Source organism: Panthera leo, chromosome A1 (assembly GCF_018350215.1).
Source record: "Panthera leo isolate Ple1 chromosome A1, P.leo_Ple1_pat1.1, whole genome shotgun sequence".
Lineage (NCBI taxonomy): Eukaryota > Metazoa > Chordata > Mammalia > Carnivora > Felidae > Panthera > Panthera leo.
In genome coordinates, this window is record NC_056679.1 from 109,705,729 (window position 1) to 109,722,362 (window position 16,634).

Consider the following 16,634-nt stretch of genomic DNA (forward strand, 5'->3'; position numbering starts at 1 on the left):
TGTTAGGAGCCTCAAACCCAAGAGCCTGATAATTAACACATATGGCCCGTCCATGCAGTCATTCCAACAGCTTTCTAGGGCCATCTACTTATAAACTGACAACACAAGGTATTGGAGAAAAGCCTCTAACATGAAAGGCACAGAACACAACCAAACGCTTAAGTAATGCATGAAGAAAACAAACAGAAAAAAATTTTAATTAAGATGTAGCTCATGTAGATGGGAATATGAAGCCAGGAAATGGGTTAAATTTTATCATTTCATTTCACCACAGGGACCTAAGTTTCTTCTCCTTCTAGAAGGCTATCATCCTATGACCTCAGAGCTATTTGCCAAAATCAAGAAGCCATGGAAAAAATATGCTTAAATTTGGGGCGCCTGGGGGCTCGGTTGATTAAGCATCAGACTCTTGGTTTCAGCTCAGGTCATGGTTCTTGAGTTTGAGTCCCACATGGGGCTCCGCACTGACAATGCAGAGCCTGCTTGGGATTCTCTCTCTCCCCCTCTCTCTGCCACTCCACCGCTTGTGCTCAATCTCAAAATAAATGAAAACTGTAAAAAAATATACATATATGCTAAGTTTTTCACTTCTGTGCCTCCCCATCTCCACTGCCATAATCCAGGTCAGCATCATCTCTCACTTAGGCTGTGACAATAGCCCCCTAAAACCCAAATGCCCTCCTTCCTTCAGAATAGTTTCTACCTGACAACTCTCCTCTGGAGTCTGCAGAGTTGAGTCTCCCTCTCAAAAATAAAGACGTAAAAACTTTTGTAAAAGACATTATTTAAAAAAATTTGAGTCCAACGATTTCTGGTCCCTGACTGACCACTGTGCGCCCTCCTAGGCAGTCCCTTTGCACTGGCAGGTAGGGCCTTTAACCCTCCTTCCATCTCCTCTCGCTCCACTTTGGTATTCCACCGGTCCTTTTACTTTTCCACTTGCCAGTCACACCCAGTTCTTTCTGTTCTTAGAACACAATTTTGCCCTACCCAGAGGCTCTGGAATATGGCTATTCACTTCATTTGTATAGTGTCTGTCTTTCCCAGCTGTAATAGAAGCTCCATGAGAACAAGTGCCGTGTTTGTCTTATTTAATACTATTACAACTGAGTGGCTCATTCTGTTAAGCAACCAACTTCAGCTCAGGTCACGATCTCACATTTTGTGAGTTTGAGCCCCACGTCGGGCTCTGTGCTGACAGCTCAGAGCCTGGAGCCTGCCTCTGATTCTGTACCTCTCTTGGTCCCTCTCCCACTCACACTCTCTCAAAAATAAGTGGAAAAAAAAAAAAAGATTAATAACTCAAAACACCAGGGTCTATTAAAACTTCATTGATGTTAGGATCAACATTTCCCTTAACCAAGTAGATTTCAATGTAAAAAAAACTCCTGTATTCCATCCAAGAAAATATCCTAGTTGTGATAATACACAACAGTTTTCTAAGATAAGATCATTGAAAAAACTGGATAAAAGATTTGTGTGATGTCTCTGGTATTGTACAATTGCTTGTTAATCTACCATTACCTTAAAATGAAAAAGATGATTGAAAAGAAATGTAATCTAAAGATGTATTATTCATTCTCCCAAGAATGTTCTGTGGCAACAAATGCTCACTGATGGAATTTAGGGTCATCAAGGAAGTCTCCATTTCCGGTACATGATACATTTTTCCTGCAGATGAGAACATCAGCCTCTGTTCTTAACCACACACCGCACCTGGCCCATAGCTGGTGTTCAATAAATATTTATTCAGTGAGCTAATTATTTCGGAGAAAGCCAAAATGACCCCAGCACAGGCCGTGAACTCCTAACACTGTCCGTCATAGCATTCCAACATGGAAAGACACCAGCACCAAAGACAGATCTATAAAGGACGCTCAATTGTACACACAGCACTGAAGCAATAAAATGCCCAAAATGCAGCTGACCCTTATCCACATATATTTACTCAATTCTTCCCTACAAATTGCATCACACACTAAAGTAAGACAAAGAAATACCATCAAGGCATCTAAAAAATCCTATTCTTTAAGTGATTACTGAAATAGCCCCAGTCTAACCAGTTAAGGACCTGTCCAGTTGAGAAGGACAACTACATCACAAAGTCATTAAACACACAGAGGACCTGCTTTACTTGTCAGTTCTGGTCAAGGATCAACTGTCTATACCTCCTGGTTGTGTTGATTCTTGCCTTCTATTCAGACAACAGTTAATGGACCAAACAGCCTACTTTTCTATCAATCCATTCAGCCAGTCTATATACTTAGATGTTTGGGGGACTAACATCCTTTAAAAGAATATTTTAAGGGTTTTGGGGCGCCTGGGTGGCTCAGTCATTTCACTTGATCTTAGCCAAAAGGCCGAGAAGCGATGGTGGCTCAGTCATTTAAGCGTCCAACTTCGGCTCAGGTCATGATCTCACGGTTTTTGAGTTCAAGCCCTACATCAGGCTCTGGGCCAACAGCTCAGAGCTTGGAGTCTGCTTCAAATTCTGTGTGTCTCTCTCTCTGCCCTCGCCCACCAGCACTCTCTCTTGCTCTCAAAAACAAATCAACATTAAAAAAATATTTTAAGAATATTTTAAGGGTTCTAATTTCACTTCACTTATATTTTAACTTACAACTCCCAAATAACAAATTAAACTTGGTTACTTCAAATTTTGATATTAATCAAGTTCTGAGCATTTTTCTTTCATCATTTATGTAACCATGCCCACTTTCTCCTTCATCCCATGACAGAGCAGCTTTATTTTTGCACACTGTCCCAGCTGAGCTCTAAACCAAGTCCAGCGGCTGCTGCCCTTGAAACTGGTTAGTAAAAGACCAAGTATTCAATTTAACACAGGCGTTGATTTAAACCGATAAAGAGCAGGAAACTCAGAGCTGAAGGGAAAACCGGCCCCATTGTTCCTGGGCATACTGGAGCACCCATCACATTAGGTGACCTCGTATCTCATCTGGACTAAATACCAAAGCTCAATGCATCCATTTAAGGTAGATGTAGCCCCATCCTTGAATTTCCAGATTTCAATCACCGTTGTCCTTCCTCATTTATTTTCTCAAGTAGCAGCTTTTGTTAAGTAATGAAAGAAAAACAGGTTTCAAACGGAGGAGGCAGTTGGGAGACCAGTATATCCTCCTCCACTGTGCAGAAGACAATCTGTGAAGTTTAAGTTTAGCAGATAGATCTTCCCTTAATATTGACACTGTCCTATGAAGAAACTAGACTTACAAATAAAGCCTGAAAAAAAAAAATCAAACTTGCAGTTCAAGCTATCCTTACTCAACTGTACCATCAAAGTACAGTCTCCAAGTCAATTGTCATTTTACTTTATTTTTTTAAATTCATTTATTTTTATTTTTTTTATTTTTAGCGTTTATTTGTTTTTGAGATAGGGAGAGACAGAGCATGAACAGGGGAGGGTCAGAGAGAGAGGGAGACACAGAATCTGAAACAGGCTCCAGGCTCTGAGCTGTCAGCACAGAGCCTGACGCGGGGCTTAAACTCGCCGACCGCGAGATCATGACCTGAGCCGAAGTCGGACGCTTAACCGACTGAGCCACCCAGACGCCCGTCATTTTACTTTAAAGTAAGCTCTATGCTCAGTGTGGGCAGCTCCCCCCAGTGAGCCAGCCAAGTGCCCCAGTAAAGCCAACTTTAGAACTCACCTACCATGACCAACTTTTTCTCTGCTCCTAATTTTGGCACTGAGTCTTATACTTAACTTCTATCAGAATGACCTCTTTTCTAAACCTTCAGAATGCAGACCACATCCATACTCAATCACAGAACTAGGAAAAATAACTCAGTTTATATGAATACTTTTGATACAAATTTCATATGGTTCATTTTAAAACAGTCGTCTTTTAGGGAGACTTACCTTCCAGTAAGTGCAGTTGCACATTCCCCGCATTACTTGGGCCCTTTCTGGGCCAGTTATTTTTTTACTGCCAATGACAGAAGATGATACAAAACCCTTCAAACACCATGTATGTCTTAGGCTGGCAGCCTCATTTACAAAAGAATAATGACTTCAAGTTAGACAAGATGGCAAAGTTATTTGGAAACTTGGCAATTTAAACTCCCTTTTCAGTTTTTTTTTTTTTTTTTTTTTTTTTTAAGTATTTTTGAGAGAGAGACAGAGAAGGAGTGGGGAAGGGGCAAAGGGAGGGGGAGACACAGAATCTGATGCAGACTCCAGGCTCTGAGCTGTCAGCACAGAGCCCCATGCAGGGCTGGAACCCACCAAACTGGAGATCATGACCTGAGGTGAAGTCGGACACCCAACCAATGGAGCTACCCAGATGCCCCCAGTCTGCTTCTTAAAAAAAGTTTTCGTTAAACATTTTTAAAAAATATTACTCAGATCAAGAAATCTTGAGCAAGTAAGAGCATTTATGTATGTGCAGGCTTGCGAGATGAATGCAATAGCACACCAGGAAAATAAATGTAACCATTCCATTCCCAATCACATCAAGAATACCTACAGTCTAACCTTAGGGGTGCCCGAGTGGCTGAATCGGTTAAGGGACTGACTTCAGCTCAGATCATGATCTCACAGTTCATGAGTTCAAGCCATACATCGGGCTCTCTGCTGTCACTGCAAAGCCTGTTTCAGATCCTCTGTCCCCCTCCCACTCTCACTTGCTCTCTCAATATGTAAATAAGTAAAACAGAAAAGAATTTAAACGTAACAAGTTCAAAACTTACACTCTCCCAAGTACAGAAAGACCTAAATCAAAGCAAACGCCCCCATTGCTCATGGATTACAAGACTTAACATTACTAAGAGGTCAATACTCCTCAAACTGATCTACAGATTCAATACAATCCCCATCAAAATCTCAGCTGGCTTCCTTAGAGGCTAAGCACTAATCACTAAGAAAAGATCATCTCTACGAATGAGAATACATCCTGCATTTAGGATTTACTTTGGTTGGTAGACTAGGGGGGTTAGAAATGCTGCAACAGAAATCACTCCAGCAGCCCTAACTATGGATCTCCAGGGTTCCCTCAAGGTAGATTTATTGAAAACCCACATGTAAGCCGTCATATCCAAACAAGGCTTGCTCTGTAATGTAACCTAATCACTGCCAGGTGAGTTTAGTGGCAAAGGTCCCAAATCCACCTGGAAAAAATTTGTGGGGGTGGAGTGATGAGAGCTGAGGGAAATCTGCAAAACCAAGCTCAGAGCAAAAAGGAAAAAAACACTCCTTGACTTCATTCCATAAGGTCAGAGATTTTAAATATGTAAGGAAAGAAATAGTTAAAAATCTTTACATTTTCTCATAAAAATCTGCAAGGCAATTTCCTTTCAACAAATTGGACAAATCTTATCTTGAGGTGAACCACCCCATTTATATGCCTGCTAATGAGCTGAATTACATATTGCGCATCCATCACACTGATCCAACAGTCATGGGTTACATGCTTACTCTCTAGTCCCAGTAAGGTAAGCTAGCCTCTTACTCTGAAAAAGAAAAAGTTAAGATTAGCTTGTAGATACACTTCTCTCTCCCCAAGAGCCATTTAAAATCAATCCTTAAAAAAAAAAGAAAAAAGCAAACACAGAAAATTATGCCACTGAGAGGGATTTATTCTTCCATTAACTACAACTACTGCACTCTGATACCAATGTCAAGAAAAAAAAAATCATTCACGGGAAAGAAATTTAGGGCCCTCCAAAATAATTACAGTTCATTTACACCCGGAAATTAAACAGGAAGATGTTACCACTTTCCATGGATAGATGCCACAGAATGTGCTCATCTACACAGGCTCCCCCTTATACAAGACATACTACATTGAGATTTGACACATGGAACTTTCTCCTGAAGGCACAGAGAGGTGCACGGCATTTCTTTGCCGAAGAGGCTCCATGTTTTAGTTTAGAGAACCAGTATCAACGACAGGTGCACTTAGTGGCTATCATATCTTCATATTCTTTGTAAGCGATTGAGCCATCTGGCTCAATGGTCAGAACACTGAGAGGACTGTATTTGGCAGGCACACAGGAGGGTCTTGGCACTGAGGAGTCGAGCTTCTCATGGATGATATTCTGCACCATGGTGTGAACTGGCGAGCCATACCGATGTCCAAGTGCCCTCGGACAGTCCCCTTTACAGTATCGAGGGTTGTATCTGTGCGGGGCCACGATCCAGCTGTCCCACTTCAGCTGACTAAAACTAAGTCTAAAGTCATGGAGCTCACACTCGTTTTGGGGAAAAAGAAACTGTTTGAAGTATTCGCTCAGATTGAAAGAAGCTGGAACCAGAGGCTTCTGAGGTTCCAAGCCGATAGTCTCCTGACCTCTCCGATGACGGGAAGGTCGTACAGCCTCAGCTGACTCTTCTTCCTGGGGACAGGCAGACAGCCCTCTCTTCTGGCCAGCACCTTGGGAAGGCCTCCTTTTATAGTGAAGGGAATACCACCTGTGATGAGCCTGGGCACTCGTGTCGTTCAGATATAAAAGCAGTGAGGGGGGCACCAGAAGAGTCACGTTAAAGGGACTGTCATGTGCTGAAGGGCGCTGTAGCTGGGCTTTCACACAGGTCAAATTTACAGACATGTGAATGTTTCTTTGGTTGGAGGCCACTAGAGGCTGAAGAGGAGCAGTCACATCCACCTCAATCCATCTGTATTTCTTTCTAAATTCAAACTGGGAGTCAAAGGTAAATGAGGACGGAGTTCTATGGGGGTTCCCGCTAGAAGACTCGGGCTCCTTCATCACCAGGTTGCACACACATTTCACAGCAGAAGAAAAAGAAATGGAGTTGCTGAAAGTAAATAGCAAGACTGACTTGATGAAGTGTTCAACGGCAGTAACACGATCCAGGTGAAATAGCAGGTCCACGGATGGTACGGCTCCTGAGAAGAAAAACAACCCACGAATTGTGCTTGAATACAAAAACGAAATAGCAAGTCAAATCACAGCATTAATACTTGATCATAGTGCTTTCTCCCTTCTCTTCCTCTCTTCGTCCAGCCTCAACAAGTGAGGGAGGGGGGGTTACATAGAAAATGCGGGTGAGAGCTTTCTTCCATAACTAACTGCCAGCAACTACAGGCAAGTATTTTATCATCACAAAATCAGAACAGCTTTGGTGGTGAATAAAAACAACTATCGCTCCGTTTCACAACCTCAATCATTTGCTCCAAACATACAGAAGCTAATAAATATTTTTCTCTTGGCAAGTGCCTGGAGAGAAAGGGGTCATAAAAACACCAAGCTTCCTAAGGGATACAGGAGTACTGATGCATAGGGGCACTTGTACCCCAATGTTTATAGCAGCACTCTCAACAATAGCCAAATTATGGAAAGAGCCTAAATGTCCATCAAATGATGTATAGATAAAAAATTGTGGTTTATATACACAATGGAGTACTACGTGGCTATGAGAAAGAATGAAATATGGCCCTTTGTAGCAACGTGGATGGAACTGGAGAGTGTGATGCTAAGTGAAATAAGCCATACAGAGAAAGACAGATACCATATGGTTTCACTCTTATGTGGATCCTGAGAAACTTAACAGAAACCCATGGGGGAGGGGAAGGGAAAAAAAAGAGGTTAGAGTGGAAGAGAGCCAAAGCATAAGAGACTCTTAAAAACGGAGAACAAACTGAGGGTTGATGGGGGGTGGGAGGGAGGGGAGGGTGGGTGTTGGGTATTGAGGAGGGCACCTTTTGGGATGAGCACTGCGTGTTGTATGGAAACCAATTTGACAATAAACTTCATATATTGGGGAAAAAAAAAAAAAACAACCTTGCTAAGAAGACTTTCTAAGCCCAATGAACAGGGTCAATGAAGAAAATTTAATCATGTAATTCGAACACTTGAGATTGATAATCGAGGCTCTAAAAGCACTATAATAAGACATCAAGGAAGAAGAAAAGATTTTAAACAGCCCCACCTGACTTGTTGGTTCAGTACAGTTTTGGTCATGAGGTAATGAATTTAGGTTTTTGTTTTTTGATTTTTTTTTTAAAGCACTTCTTTTTCACACACAATACCAAGGTGCTGAGTCAGACTGTTGACTAACACTTTGTTGCGAGGACCTACTGTTCCAAATGGGGACTCCAGCTTTCCTCTCACAGCAACAAACAAAGGGAAAACATCCCAGTCAATGCAGTAAATAGCTAGGGGATATTTTAGACACATTTCCAGGTTAGCAGTGGTAAAAGGGGAAGAACAAAGAGAGGTCAAGACACCGGGTTTCCAGTCTTGACTTTGTGACCTTGGACAAGTTGCTGAGTTCCAACCAAACACTCCTCAGTCTTTAGAGCTATTAAGTCCCCTCTAACTCTACCCTATCTATCCTAGGAGACTCACCACCCCTTAATCCATGAAGATATTAAAACCATAAGATCAAGTACCACATTTCCTTGATTTCGGTTACCGAATATTACGCAAAGTAAACTGCAATTCAAGGAACAAACCCAATCTGTTTCTTTAACCGAAACACAAACTAATTTATCATCTTTCCACCACCCATTCACCACTCCACTCCTACACACCTGTCACCTGGTCCCCAGGAGCCTGCTTGTGCTGGGCATAGGATGTGAAGAGCCGAACAGTGTTGTAGAGAGGACTTCTGTTGGATTTAGGGATCCCCTCCTTGGTAGCAAAGGACTTATAGAGTTTCTTCATGTAACGCAAAGCTCTGGAGTCTGGCTGCAGCCTAGGGGCGTCACCTTGCCCATTATACAGAACCTTGAAAAGAGGAGGAAGAAAGCCCAATCTGTCTTTTTCATCTAGAGGCTGCACCAAGGACCAAGGTTCAGCCTTAGATTCCCATTCAGCACCCGCTGCAATCTGAACTTCTCCTGTAGAAGCCTGAGAACAAAGGCTAATAGGAAAACACAGCCAGGAAAAGCAGAAAAACCAAAGGAAAAAGTTGCTGAGAAGCGCCATGACCTGGAAGAACTAGCAAGGAATACACTTCCCCATACCAGTCTTCTTCCTAAAAGCCAAGAAGAGCTTAGGTTGGTCTCTTAAATAAATTTTAGGTGTGTGGGTGGGCCAGGGTCAATTCTGTAATCAGACCTCAAGGATGGGTACCTGAAGATAATTCTTATCAGCTGTGAATCAAACATCTGATAACATCCTATCTATCCAATTTGTGCTCATTAGATACTGATGTATCTGGTGATTTAGCTTTCCTCTCCCTTTTGTTCTGGCATTCATTTAAAACCTCTTAAGTTAGCATTGCGTAGGTAGACTACCTATGCAAGCTGAAAGGCCAACAGAAATTGAGAAATGACCTTAAAACCCCCCCTTAAAAATTTTTAACTTTTTTTTAATGTTTATTTTTGAGGGAGAGAGAGAGAGAAAGAGAAAGAGAGGGAGCGGGGGAGGGGCAGAGAGCGACGGAGACAGAAGATCCAGAGCAGGCTCTGCGTTGAGAGCGGAGCAGCAGGGCCTAAACCCACGAACCACGAGATTGTGAACTGAGTGGAAATCCCACGCTTAACTGGCTGAACCACACAGGCACCCCAAACCATCCCTTTTTTGAGATTACGATTCTTAAAATGTTCCCTAGGTATTGCTGAAACTTCCAAAGCACGGAAAAAAGCGAATTATTCATGATGATACGAAAACCTGTTGGTATTCAATTTATGGTATTGGGTTCACTCTTGCTCTTCCTTCACTCTCATCACCTCTCTGGCTCCCAGGTGCTTAGAATAATTACTTACTGCATGTGGATTTGGAGAGAAAAAAATCACAATTGGCATGGAAATCCCAGAGAACAGAGAACTATTGGATGGCCCAATTCTCTTAGGGAACTTCGTATAGAATATGTACTTGGAATGCTGCAATATGCTTTAAAATGGACATCACCTTTAACCTTGACTCATTAAAAAAATTTTTTTTAATGCTTATTTATTTTTGAGACAGAGCATGAGCAGGGGAGGGGCAGAGAGAGACGGAGACACAGAATCCAAAGCGGGCTCCAGGCTCTGAGCTATCAGCACAGAGCCCATTGTGGGGCTCCAACTCACGAAGAACAATCGTGAGATCATGACCTGAGCTGAAGTCAGCCACTTAACTGACTGAGCCACCCAGGCGCCCCAGACCTTGACTAATTTTAGAATATAATACCTTGGTTCTTTACTTTCATCTACATATTCATCTGTACCTATGTAGATTGAAAGGTTTAGAGATGTTTGCAGGTTGTTTTTTGTTACTCAAATGCTGGTAGAATTTGCGAGGTGTTTTTGTTCTTGTTATGTAAGTACTTAGGTTCTTGCCTTGGAGCTGAGACTAGGTGAGAGATGATGTTTTAGAGAAATGGGACGAAGGTGCACAAGAGGCTGAAACGAATGCATATCCAGCGCCACCCATGAGATCACACTGGAAGGAAATCAACCCACACTCCTGGTATAAGATAGAGAACCAGTCTGTGCAGCACCTAGGTTGATGAAACTGTTCCAAATTTTATGTCTCCAAATTTTAAGTTCATTGCCTATGCCAAGCCTTCCCGGCCCATGACTGGTAAGCAGGGTCACATAAAACACACCTAAACTGTTGAATGACAGCTTACTTCTACTACACACACGGTTGGCAATTCCATGAACTAAACATGTACAAGACGCCCTGCATCCCGCCTTAGAAAGCGCTTCCGGAGGGAAACTGGCGGCTGCGGGGGTGGCCTCTGTCCTCCTACCGCCACCAACAGCCGGTTATCAACGGCTTGCCCACTTCTTGAAGACTCCTGGGGCGCGACCTGAGGAAACGTGTTTATTCTACCCAGGGAAAGTCTACACCCCGCCAGTACATTCTATGACCGCGGCAGCCAAGAAAAGCCCCGGATGCAAGCCCCTGGTACTGATTCTGATACTGATTCTCGTCACCGATGGTCTGAAAAGAACCGAACCCCTTTAGCGGCCGGACCAGAGCGCACAAAGTCACGTAGGGAGGCCCCACCGCGGGCGTCAGGGCGCCCTCCACAGGCGCAGGACCCATAGGTCCTCGGCGGGAGCGCCTTTGACGCCGGCTGGCCCCTTTCTCTCCACCTCAGTTCCCCTCGGCCCCGGCCGTCGCACGGAGAGGCAAGGGGCTGAGATAGTCGGCCGGATAGTCCACGGACCCCAAAGGCCGCCGCGGAGTCCGCAGCCGGCGCTTGGCCCAGCCAACCCACGGGGCCACCCGACCCGGGCACTCTTCTCCAGAAGGGGGAGCAACGGTGCCTCCCCCTGAAGACGGCAGGAAAATGGTATTCCCCGGAAGTGACTTCACGGCCTCCCGGAGCGGCTTCCAGTTAGCGGAAGTGACGGAAGGAGGCCGGTGGTTCCCGAGACTGTGGAGGGCGAGGTGACCCCCGCGCGGGAGTGAGGTCCGGTCGTGCGGTCGTGGTGGCCCCTGGGAGGGTGGAGGCGGCGCCTGGGCCGGGAAGGATGGGGAGCGCCGGGGAGGACCTCTTGGGTGGAAGCGGCGCGTCCGGAGACTGAGGCAAGCGCCTGTCGACCCTCGGTGTTGCAGGCGCCGTCACGACCATGGGCCGCGAGTTTGGGCATCTGACACGGATGCGGCATGTGATCACCTACAGCTTGTCACCCTTCGAGCAGCGCGCCTTCCCCCACTACTTCAGCAAGGGCATCCCCAACGTGCTGCGCCGCACGCGGGCGTGCATTCTTCGCGTCCTGCCGCGTGAGTGCCTTGGCCGGGTAGGGGGGCTGGACTTCCATCACACCCCAACAGCGGGTCCCTTCCGTGAGCACTGTCGGTAGGGCAGGCACTCCGCAACTTGGGATACGCCCGGTTTCTCACTGAGTGTTCCTGAAAGCCCTCGTGCTAGTATATCGTCCTGCTTATCTTAACCGATGAGTAAACTGAGTCACAGACGACTTACGACCCGTGCAAGGTCACCTGTGTGATTCCAGCGCCTCCCTCTGAGGTCATCTTTACCCACTAAGTAGCGAGGAACTGTTTGTGTTACATCCGCATCAGGTAGTGATGAAAATTAGCCCAACGTTGTGAATTTGCTAAAAACCACAGAAGTGTTCACTTACGTGTTTCTGTTACGTGCATCGTTATGTGCATAGTTTCTGTGAATTATCTTCATTATCTCATTAAAATATTTAAAATGTGCAACAGGAAAGAGGTAGGGGAGGTCTGGTGACAAATTTTCCTGGGCTGGCCCTTTATTTTGGTCGCCTGTAAAATGAGTGTGTGATATAACCTTCCTTCATCATCTGGTTTAAAAGCGGCTTCTTGGAAACTAGAGACAGGAGGGCAGAACCTGCAGTGAGTCAGAAAGGAAGACTGGGACCCCAGTGTCTTATATGGGTGCACTGCTTACTCTCACTTTTGATTTTTAAAGCGTTTGTAGGGTTTTATCTTGTCTATACCTGGGGGACCCAGGAGTTTGAAAAATCCAAGAGGAAGAATCCCGCTGCTTATGAAAATGACAAATGAGCCACTCATCTGGATAATGGTTCCCTTCATTTGAAAGCCCTTCTCTGGGAGAGGAGTCGACACTGTACTGTCTTGAAGACATAATAAACTTCTTATGGACTGCACCGTTGTCATTTTCCATTTCTGTGAGCAAGTCCTGGATGTGACTGCTAATATTCAAGTTCGTGAACTCCCCTTCCTGGCATGAGTCCTAAACAGTTTCTCTAGTGAGTTTGGTGAAGGATCTGAGCTCAGTGCTTGTTCTATAATCTACGAGAAAGTAGCTGCAGCTGTTCCTGCAGATCATTTGTGAACCGCGGGTTGCCAGGGGTCTGTTCCCGTAATAACAGTAAGATCTGGTCACTACTGTAATTACGGTGTGTCACATACTCAGCCCTTCACGTGCCTTTAAACCTCACACCTGCCTTTTTTTTTAATTATCATTATTGCACACATTTTGCAGATGAGGACACATGCACAATGAGAGTAAGTAATTTGACTAAATGACACAACCAATGATGGTAGAGTCTGACACTAATGCTTCTAAAGCCATGCTAGACTGCCTTTCCTCCTAAGACAGGCCTTCCTTAGCCAGAGGGGAAGTCAGCTATAAAAGCAGGGGTGAGATCACCACCTGGCCCCTAGAGCTGGTGTCAGCAAATTGCCTGTTCTTGTACCAGGCTGCTAATGGTTTTAATCACATATGGCCCAGAAAGCTTAAAATACTCTCTGGCCTTTTATTGAAAAGTTTACTCTTGTTCTAGAGCCTTTGAATTCTCTTTTTAGTAGAAAGGCCCTTTTCCCTTCACCAGGAGATGGTAGAGGTAGGTATGGGTAGTTTACATGCTTCTGGTTCCCTGCTCCATTTCTAGAAACTTTCTCACTTCTTAGGACACTTCCTGCTGGTCCAGAGCAGCAACTTTCCCAGTGTAGTTCAGCTTCTGGCCCAGGCTGTATTTTTTCTCCTTCTTTTCTTTTTATTATTTTTAAAAAATGTTTATTTTAGAGCGAGACAGAGTGTGAGGGGGTAAGGAGAGAGAGAGGGAGACACCGAATCCAAAGCAGGCTCCAGCCTCTGAGCTGTCAGCACAGAGCCCAGTGCGGGGCTTGAAATCATAAACTGCGAGATCGTGACCTGAGCTAAAGTCGGATGTTTAACCAGCTGAGCCACTCAGTTGCCCCTCTTTTATTCTAACAATTATTCTTGCCTTTTAGGAACCAGAATTAAAATACTTAGAAACAAAAAACGCTAATAGAAATTGGATTGTGTGGCAGGATAAAGAACCTCTGAGTCTGGTGAACTGGGGCGCATACCCTTTAACCTGTGTTTCTTCACTGTATGATACAAACAAGAAATCTGCATCCCTGAGCTTTGAACTTTTTGCCAGTAAGATAATGTGTTAATATAAAGCCATAGGGTTGTAATGGTGAGATGAGAGATAAGTAGGCGTCTGGCAGGCTTAACAAAGGACAGCTATGTGATGAAAATTGCCTTACCAAACGTCCAGTTTTCCTGGGCTCTGTCCAAATTTGTTCCCGGGACTTGCTGTGTATTTGGGTCCTAGACTATTGACAATCTGATGCAGCTGTGGACCTGAAGGTGTAAATGTACCCCTCCTTCACTTTATTTAGTTTCAACAGGTTCAGGCACCAGGGAGGGCCACTGCCTTGATGGGCCAGTAACCTGTCCTCTTCCCTCTGACTAGCCTCAAACTTCCTTGGGGAGATGGCTTCCCTCTCCCATCTTTTTGGCTCCATTTTACCCCAAGATGTTGTTTCTTCTTGGTTCCTTGACTCCTTTAAAGATAACAGCTCAAAAGTAAACTTAACCCTTTTTCAGCACAGACCAGGCCCTGAGTCTGGGTCTGAATCCTTTTTATCCCAGGAATGCTCTGAGAAGACCCTGCTACAATCTCTTTTATTGAAGTTCTGCTTTGAATAAAATTATTAAAGGCTGCCAGAAGGCTGTCTCTCACCAAAGGGCTTCCTTCTCTAAACTGGGGAGGGGGGGGGGGAAGGGGGGGGCACGGAACCCTGTGTAGCAGGGTGATGGGGACGGTGGGTGAAAGGGGTGTGTGTGGGGATGTGTTTGCGTTATCATAGCTCAGTGCTACTGTACTGGGACCTGGGATTATTTTGGAGACCATTCTATCTGCAGAGATCTGTAAAGAAAAGAACTTTTAAAGTCTCTTAAGGAAGAAGGGGACCACTGCCGTGGGCCTTAATGCCTATAACCCACCCACTTGGAGCCTCCAGCCCTGGCTGTGGCTCAGTCCTCTGCTTCCAGGGCACAACCACTTAACTCATCTAGCCCTTCTTTTCCTCAGCACTGCCCCGCCCCCACAAGGGCTCTTATCTCTGGGCTGTAGAATGCAGCGAAGTGAACTCCACTTTGCCAACAAAGTCCTCGAGATGCAGGCCTACCTAGTGTAGGGCCAGAAGTCTGTGCCAGTTCCAGCCAGCAAAAAAGCAAATATACTTTGACCCTTTGTTGAAGTTTTACCTGGAAGAGTTTTTCCATTTCAGAGTCTTTCATTTTTTAGTAGACCTGTCCTGCTCAGGGACAGCAAAAAAGTCTCCAGTTACGGCCAAGCCCTAATGGTCTCCTCTCCATCTGGAATGTGTTTCAAACTGCTCATGTAGCTACACCCTCTTTCTCTCATTTCATCCTCGGCACTTACCTCCGCAGCAGAAAATCCCTGGGAGTTGTAATCAGAGTTACCTAGCTATAAGCTATCCAACATGCTTCTCATTTTCTTTTTGTAAATTAATCATTTGACACCCCCCCCCCCCCCCCCCCCCCCCCCCCCCCCCCCCCCGCCAAATGTCAGTGGCTGAGAGGTCTCAGGTCTCCTCCCATCTCACTGAGAGAACAAGAGACTGAAGCTCAAAGGGAAAGGACTGACCACTGGTCAGTTAACCCAGACCCCGGGCTCCTGCCTCCCAGCCAAGCATTGTTTTCTCTTTATGGCTGAGATTGTTAAAGGCTGCTTAGACCTTTCTGCTGGAGGAAGATGTAGTTGTATGCTTATTCATTCAGCGAATACTTGACTGTTACAGAGCCCACTGATTATTTTTATTTATTTCAGGAATAGGCATTCACAACTATTCAAGGGCTATGGGATGGTTGTGGACAATGGCTGTCACTTCAGCTTCATGCTGTCCAGATGCCACTTTCCTTTTCAAACTTTGATTTTTGCTCCATGTTTAACTTAAACTACAGAGGTAATGTAGGCATATTTTGGAATACTTTTCCTAACCGGGTTCCTTCCATGGGCAGTGAACTGATGGGACTTTCCTCTTGGGAGGGGAGGTGGCAAACAAGATTGAGGCTTGAATCCCAAAGGCTTCTGCAGTGCTGTCACACTCATTATGATAAATAAGACTTTATCCCCCTGTACACAATGGACCCTCAGGCTTTTTCCTTGCCTGGGGAATTGGCTAGTTTGATTTTGCTTGGAGTAGAGGAAGGCAGAAATGAAAGATGAGGAGAAACCATGTTTGGAACTAGCAGTTTCCAAATCCCATTTGGCAGATCATGCTCTTTAAGGGGAGGCTGGCACGGAGGCCACAGACCTGTCTCTAGGACATCACGTTGTCAGTCTTTTGCTTATCTAATCAGATTTGTGTTCTTACCCAAAGTTCACTAGGTCATCACATAGCTTCTTCCCCACTCCACAGAGGTTCCTGGTTAAGCCCCTACCTGGGCTGATTCAACATCCAAGCTCAGGCCTAAGGGGAAGGAGCAACCAGCTAGTCTGTTTCTTCAAGTTCCTAAAGTGCAAGTAGTGGTGTCTCCCTCGGGGCCTGGCTGCACGGTCATCAGTGGACTGGGACCAGGACAGTCAGATCTGTGGCCACACCCCACTCCCCTAGCTCCAGTTGAGGTCCATCTTCCCACTCTCTGCTCCCTCAATAAGACGATTGGCATTTATGCTGTCCTATCTTCTGCTGTTCTGCGTCTCCTCCACTTTACCTTGCAGAACAGGCAACCTCAGACCAAATACCCATCCTGATAACAAGGGCCTTGGAAAGAGGTATCAGCCAAGCTTTTTTTTTTTTTTTTTTTTAATATTTATTTTTGAGAGAGACAGAGAAGAGACAGTGTGTGAGCAGGGGACGGACAAAGAAGTGGGGAGACAGAATCCGAAGCAGGCTCCAGGCTCTGAGCTGTCGGCACAGAGCCCAATGCAGGGCTCAAACTCATGACCTGTGCGATCATGACCTGAGCTGAAGTCGGT

The 16,634-nt window shown here is 45.0% G+C and overlaps 2 protein-coding genes and 1 pseudogene across 9 annotated transcripts; 1 reads left to right on the forward strand and 2 right to left on the reverse strand.

The window, feature by feature from the left end:
* Window positions 1–2,204: 2,204 nt before the first annotated feature.
* LOC122203195 lies at window positions 2,205–2,372 on the reverse strand (annotated as a pseudogene).
* Window positions 2,373–5,574: 3,202 nt separating this feature from the next.
* Window positions 5,575–11,169, reverse strand: GDF9 (growth differentiation factor 9). Of its 8 annotated transcripts, none has more exons than XM_042934933.1 (3): window positions 11,013–11,169; window positions 8,514–8,709; window positions 5,575–6,866 (listed from the first exon to the last, which is right to left on the reverse strand). In XM_042934933.1, exons 2-3 carry the CDS (start codon window positions 8,644–8,646, stop codon window positions 5,902–5,904), a joined length of 1,098 nt encoding a protein of 365 aa, XP_042790867.1. In that variant the 5' UTR covers window positions 8,647–8,709; window positions 11,013–11,169; the 3' UTR covers window positions 5,575–5,901. The 8 variants fall into 8 exon arrangements, with proteins under 8 accessions (XP_042790867.1, XP_042790858.1, XP_042790849.1 ...); XM_042934924.1 differs by having other exon boundaries at window positions 10,901–11,169; XM_042934915.1 differs by having other exon boundaries at window positions 10,874–11,169.
* Window positions 11,170–11,223: 54 nt separating this feature from the next.
* On the forward strand, window positions 11,224–12,518 carry LOC122217649 (cytochrome b-c1 complex subunit 8). The gene is made up of 3 exons (XM_042934947.1): window positions 11,224–11,332; window positions 11,479–11,646; window positions 12,320–12,518. Exons 2-3 carry the CDS (start codon window positions 11,493–11,495, stop codon window positions 12,412–12,414), a joined length of 249 nt encoding a protein of 82 aa, XP_042790881.1. The 5' UTR covers window positions 11,224–11,332; window positions 11,479–11,492; the 3' UTR covers window positions 12,415–12,518.
* The last annotated feature ends 4,116 nt before the right edge of the window (window positions 12,519–16,634 follow it).